At 48.6% G+C, this 6,000-nt stretch overlaps 1 protein-coding gene across 7 annotated transcripts in view; it reads right to left on the minus strand.

Moving 5' to 3' along the window:
- The window catches only part of MTMR14 (myotubularin related protein 14), a 31,303-nt gene extending 25,983 nt beyond the window's left edge, over positions 1 to 5,320 (minus strand). For 6 of the 7 annotated variants that reach the window (XM_062500493.1, XM_062500498.1, XM_062500495.1 and 3 more), the window contains exons 1-3: positions 5,164 to 5,320; positions 4,943 to 5,088; positions 480 to 588 (exon numbers count right to left, since the gene is read on the minus strand). In XM_062500493.1, coding sequence (XP_062356477.1) covers positions 480 to 588; positions 4,943 to 5,088; positions 5,164 to 5,292 — 384 coding nt within the window. In that variant the 5' untranslated portion in view covers positions 5,293 to 5,320. Of the gene's footprint in view, positions 1 to 479; positions 589 to 4,109; positions 4,116 to 4,942; positions 5,089 to 5,163 lie in introns of all 7 variants that reach the window. The other variant, XM_062500497.1, reaches the window with a different exon arrangement.
- Between the last annotated feature and the right edge of the window lie 680 nt (positions 5,321 to 6,000).

The raw sequence follows: 6,000 nt of genomic DNA on the forward strand, positions 1-6,000 counted from the left end.
AATTTCACTTTCTTACAGATCCCCTTGCAGACAAGCCCACACATTCATAAGACCATTTATGCAATCTTGCCTCCCAAGGGAACAGACAAAGAAAACTTCTCTGGAGAGAGAAAAGTTACTCAAAGGGAGATGCTGGGAAGAGTAAGGGACAATAATTATCTTTCCCCTCTGAAACGCTAAATATCTTAAGGACTTCAGACAGGACATAAATAAGAGGGAAAAAAAAAAAGTTAGCTCTTTGGTGCTTTGGTTAGCTGTCATGACTTGGTGGGGGAGAACAGCCTGAAGTACCCGCAGACAACTTATGCAGCCTAGATAGGAAGTGCTACTTGCTACTACAGGCTGCCTGCTTGTACCTAAGCACAGACTTCTACACCATTTGGAAAAGTGACAAGTGACTGAAGACGTGGCTGCACAGTTCAGATGGCAGAGAGAAAGGTCATTTTCTCAGTAAAGACAGGTAACCCATGAAGCTTTACCTTTCCCTTGTACAGAATGACTGGGCAAACAAAGCGTCCTCTACACCTGGCCATTTTACTCCGGTTGATGAGGTCCTGCAGTTTGCCAACCTGCACACTGCTCTCATACCTAGTGGGCAGAGATTCAGGTCAGTACACTGAGCATTTTCTCACAAGTCTTTCAGCAAAGCCACCACAGACACCCTGGGCTGCAATCCCAACCCCTTCCCTAGAAGTAAGCTCTCAAGTTAGTAAGCATGAAGACACTTCTTTGAGAATTGCTTCTGCTGCTGTACAACACATTTGGACACTTTTCTGACTCCTTTTATTTTGAAACATCAGTGCACAGTATGTGACAGCACCATCAAGAACTGGCAATATGAGCACCATCAGCAGGGTCTGCCACCGACTAACACATGGATTACTAAGGAAGAAGAGTCAGTGTCTACAAAAATAAATGTTCTGTCTTCTTCCCCATCACCTTTCCATTCAAAAGCAGCTCAACACTACCATCACAGTGAATTTACTATCAGAGTGATAGTTTTGCAAGAAAAAAAGAAATATAATAGAAAATCAAATCTTGAACACTCCATGATCCTCAAGCATTTGTGTTGCCAAGTAATTAAACAATTAAACCATCTAGTGGGTTGAGCAGGGTACTTAATGTCAGCTGCATCTGCAGAACTACATTTTGTTTGTTTTTCTTGTCAAAGTTAAAATGAAATTCTGTTTCACACCGGGAGACATTTTGGAATCATGTTAAAATTGCTCCAGTCTGTCCAAGTATCAGCTCACATTTGATAGGAATCCAAACTCACTTCTGAACTGCACAGACCTCCAGGAGAAACTGTCAATGCAGAGAGGACTAGAGTTGGAATTGGAGAAGCATCCAGAGTGGTATATTAGAAACCAGGTGAAGTCTGGACATACAAAACTACATGGCTATGCACCTGGAGATGATTAACAAGAATTTCCAGTTAGGCCTTTTGAGTGATGGAGCACAGTACAAGAGCCAGATGAACTGCCTGATCTCTGGATGTTAATACATTATCAACATGGTAAATCTGAAAAAGGGGAAAAATAAGATCATGGGAAATTCCCTAGAGAGATGTAGAAGTACCAGCATTACTGTGCAGAGCGCAGGTTCTCAGCTGAGATAAAGCATCTGATTCTAGTGACCCAACCCTGCCTGAAAAGGCACAGGAAGATGAGTAGATGGCCAAGGGACAGTCTATGCTGCAAGAGAAACCACCAGGGTCTGATGGGAAGAGCAGATGAAGATGAGCAGATGCACAGCAATGCGTGCATCAGAGTGAAGGAGAGTACAATGGAAGAGGAGAACTCAAACATGAAGGACAACACTGGCCTAAGAACAAATTAATATCTTTACATTAATGGAAGTTGCTGAACTTCAGAATCACTGAGAGTGTGGAGCAACGTACCAGCACCTGCCCTTCTGGGAAAGACTAAAAAAGTTAATCTATTATAAAAATGATCTGTTTATGGAAAGTATTATAGAAGATGGTGTCAGTGGAAGCAGGGAAACAGAAAACAAGACTTTCAAATATTTTTTTTTTCCTTTAAAGAAGGATTTGGTTCTCAGAATTCATAGTGGTGGTTGAAGATTTTTCATGTTTTCCTGCATATACAATTATTCTGGTCCAGCTCCAAAGACCTTTGACATATACCCGAATTTAAAAAACAAAAACCCAAGTTAATCTTCTTTAAACAATGTGAACATGAGGATGCTAATTGGAAAGGCAGGAAAATGTGAGCAAGCGTGAGAAGAGATGCCTTTGTGTATAATTCCCAACACCAAACTATTTTGAAACTCAAAAGATTCCGATGCCCAGATTTGTTTATGGGTCTGTTTTTAAATGAATGCATGCAATTAAGAGATACATCATATACTGCACTCTGCTCCAGTTTCCTTTACGTTTCCTTTGCAAAAGCAAATACAGAGGGAAACAAGAACTTAAATGCAGTGTTACCAAAATAGCTCCATGGCACTGCTTCCAAGTCCAGAAGGCGAGAATCAGCAAAAATCAAATACCCGAAGGATCAGAAATTGTAAGAGAAGTGCCTCTCTGGGAGCTGAGACAAGAATACAGGTTTCACTCACTTCACTTTCCTGGAGAGGTTTCTGCAGCACTTGGGAATGAGACTGAGCAGGCTGGCAGGAGCCCAGGACATGGAGTGAGCGGGAAGCCCAGCACCCCACTGGGGATATGGAAGGATAAGCCCCTCACCCAGGTGCACCACACCTGCTCCTTCAGAAACCTGCACACACACTGGACAGGCCTGCTCTGCCACCAGTCATGGCTGTGCTACAAATAAGGCTCTCAAATCTTCTCGTCTCAATAACCACCCTCAGTAATGCAACAGATGAACGTGGGTAAACAAACACAGTTGTAGCAAGACTCCTGTAGCAAGGGAGAAGCTGCTCTGAAAAACAGGTGTAATGCTTTAACAGGAACTAGTGATTAAATGTAGCATAAATAGGAGTAAAATCTACAGAAAAAGGTTTAAAAACAACAGAATTCCTCCTGCACCTGCCTGGATTTCAGAGTACTGTTAGCAAACTTTGATCAAGCAATGTCCTTTCTTGCCCAAGCTGGGAGGCTACAGAATGAACTGACTTGGGTTAAAAATATCTATTTTTTTCTGTTTCCCCACATTGCTCCAGAAGCAGCTGTACTGGCAGAAATTATGGTAGAGCAATGAGTTTGCACATGTGAAAACTGCTTCCAAAGCACCTCAGTATTCCTGGAGGTGTGAAGCTTCAAGTAGATTTTACCAGGTGATTAAAAACATTACAAAGGTAAAGCTAGAAGCGTTCAAGGCCAGGTTGGATGGGGCCTTCAGCAACCTTATCTAGTGGAAGTTATCCCTGCCCATGGCAGTGGGGGTTGGAACTGGACGATCTTTAAGGTACCTTGCAACTCAAACCATTTTGTGGTTCCACAAGAGGGGGAAAAAGAGACTCGGTCCTAGATGGAGTGTCCTGCTCCCTGGAAAAGGTTCTTGCCTTCCATAACACAAGAGGTGCAACAGTCCCTATTTCGTAATTATTCCATAGGAGTAAAATTATTAAACTAAAACCTGCATTTGTCTAAAAAAATCATTTGGTGGCTTTTACAAAAATCATCACCCTGAAATCAGGAGAATGATGATGGAGTGTAGTCTGTTTTTGTGACTCTTTGGGACAGTAAGTCAAAACTTGACAAGAATCAGTACAAATACAGTTAATTGTCAATGCTGGCTTGCAAAGATCATAGAAGAAAATGGGGCACCAAGTATAAGTACTCTTGTTTAGATACTTGTGAGAAAAATTAAGCACCCTTTCCTCTTGCAAGGGCAGGAAAAGCAGAAGCATTCAGTTTCTCTTCCCTAATGCTTCCCCCATTTACATTTAACAGCTTCAAACTTCAGTTTCCTGGTTTTCTTTTGCAGCAAGATGTTTAAAATACTTTCTAATCTCATCCAGCTATTAGGCAGAAACTCTTCCACCTGGCAGTCAGTTGTGGCTGGTTTCCAAAGACCCCCTCCTATAGCACCCAGCCTACATGCCAGCACAGCAGCTGATGTTTTTCCTTCCTCAGGCAAAGCAACTGGACATGTGAGAAGGACTTGTTGACCCTCCGTGTGAACAGATTACTCTTGTCATGGACACACAGTCAAGACTACAAAATTGCATTATGTTTTGCTGAAAGAAAAAGTAAAAATGAGAGGCTGTGGTTGGAGCTAGAATGAGCAGTTCATACTCAGCCAGAAGCAATTCGAATGTGATCCTGAACTTGTGGGTCAAAGTCCAGAGATGCGTTGGCTCGGATGTGCACCACACTGAACAAGTGTTTCCCATTAGCTCACTAAACCTCAGCACCCACTGACCTTTTCACCATGGTGGGGAGAGACAAAATAACCTGGAATGACAGAAATATCTGCCTAGACTGTCTCATCTGCCTAGCTCCTATCAGATCCCCTGCTCCAAGACGATTTACAGACTAAAATTTCCAACATCAGAGGCCTTGCTGCAAGACCACAGGGATTTCAACAAGACAGGGAGAGCATCACACAGGTTTGCTCCCAAACCCTGAGCCTTGGGGCGAGCTGCAACACAACAATCAACAGGAACCAATGCTGTGTTCAGGTTTACTCCAGGGCCATACGCAGCGGAGTCGATGCTGTCCCGGAGCACCTCCGTTTCCTTCACACCCATCGAGTAACAGGCTCAGTTTGGCAGCTTTCACCAAGGCGGCCCAAGAGCCCTGGAAGGAGCCCCACGGGAGCCCGGCAGCCCCAGCAGGCAGCGAGGGGAGTCCCGGGAGCGGCTGACACCACCGGCTATAATTAGCGCAGCGCAGCCCGCAGGGCTTCCCCCGGCCGGCGGGAGCCTCGGAGCGCCAGCCGCGGAAGCTCCCCAGGACGGTAACTCCGCCAGGCGTCAGCTGCACGGGACGGGACACGGGAACCGGGGGCCTTACGAGTCACGGCTGGCACCGGCGTCGCGCTCCAGGAGGACGATGTGCCGCGGGTAGTGGGCGCAGATCTCGCCGTGAACGTTGGGGATCACGCTGTAGCGATAATCGCGACCGAAAAGCTCCAGGCACCGCCGCTCGATCCGCTCCACCTGCGCAGAGCCAGCGCTCAATGCCCGCCGCGCCGGTTCCCGCTCCCCGCGTCCCCCGAGCCCCGGTGCCCTCACCTTGGCAGCGGCGGCACCGCCGCCGTCCTTGGCGCGGTACTGTGCCCGGGAGAACTCCAGCAGCAGCTCGGCAAGGGCGCGGTCCCCGGAGCCCGCCGGGGGGCAGCCGCGGGCCGCCGCCGTCGCCATGCCCGCGCCGCTCACCGCCGCCTCGGGCCCATCGTCCCGCCCGCCGCTTCCGCCCGCCCGCGACGCGCCCCTTCCGCCCGCTCCTGGCGTCATCGGGGCGCGCCGCGCTCCGCCCCGGGGTACCGAGCCCCGCTCCGGGGGTACCGGGCTCTGCTCCGGTCCCACGTTTGGACCTGCAGAGAGACTCGGTGAATGCTGTAAGGCCTCACCGAGCGGGTCCGACCGTGGCGCTGGCCGGCGTGCCCAGGGCGCTGTCCTAAAAGAAAGAGTCCCGAGGCGAGTTTTAATTGAAGAAGCCCCTCCCGGAGGGTGGTCGCACGCACTGAGCCCGTGGCAGAGGAGCTGCGGGGTGAGCGGTATCGCTGCCCCGAACACGGCTGAGGGCGGCACTGGCAGTGTGCCCGGGCAGTGCCACGGAGCCAGCTCGGGCTGTGTGTGACGAGCACTGCCTTGCCCAGCCGGAGGCACACGGCTCCTTGGCTCTTGTAGAGGAGGACAATGTGTTTTTCATCTGCATTTGTCTAATTTGCAAATCAGCTATGAATCTTCACAAGCATTTAATGACGGCCGAGTTCAGCTGCAGCTGACGCGGTGCATCTCGCTGCCTTAGAGTGAAACTGGCCCTACATGGTCTGGTCTCTGCTGGGTTTGGGACCGGTGTGAGGCTGACGGGGCGGTGGCAGATTTCGCAAGGGCACCAGCCTGTGT

Source organism: Cinclus cinclus, chromosome 12 (assembly GCF_963662255.1).
Source record: "Cinclus cinclus chromosome 12, bCinCin1.1, whole genome shotgun sequence".
NCBI lineage: Eukaryota > Metazoa > Chordata > Aves > Passeriformes > Cinclidae > Cinclus > Cinclus cinclus.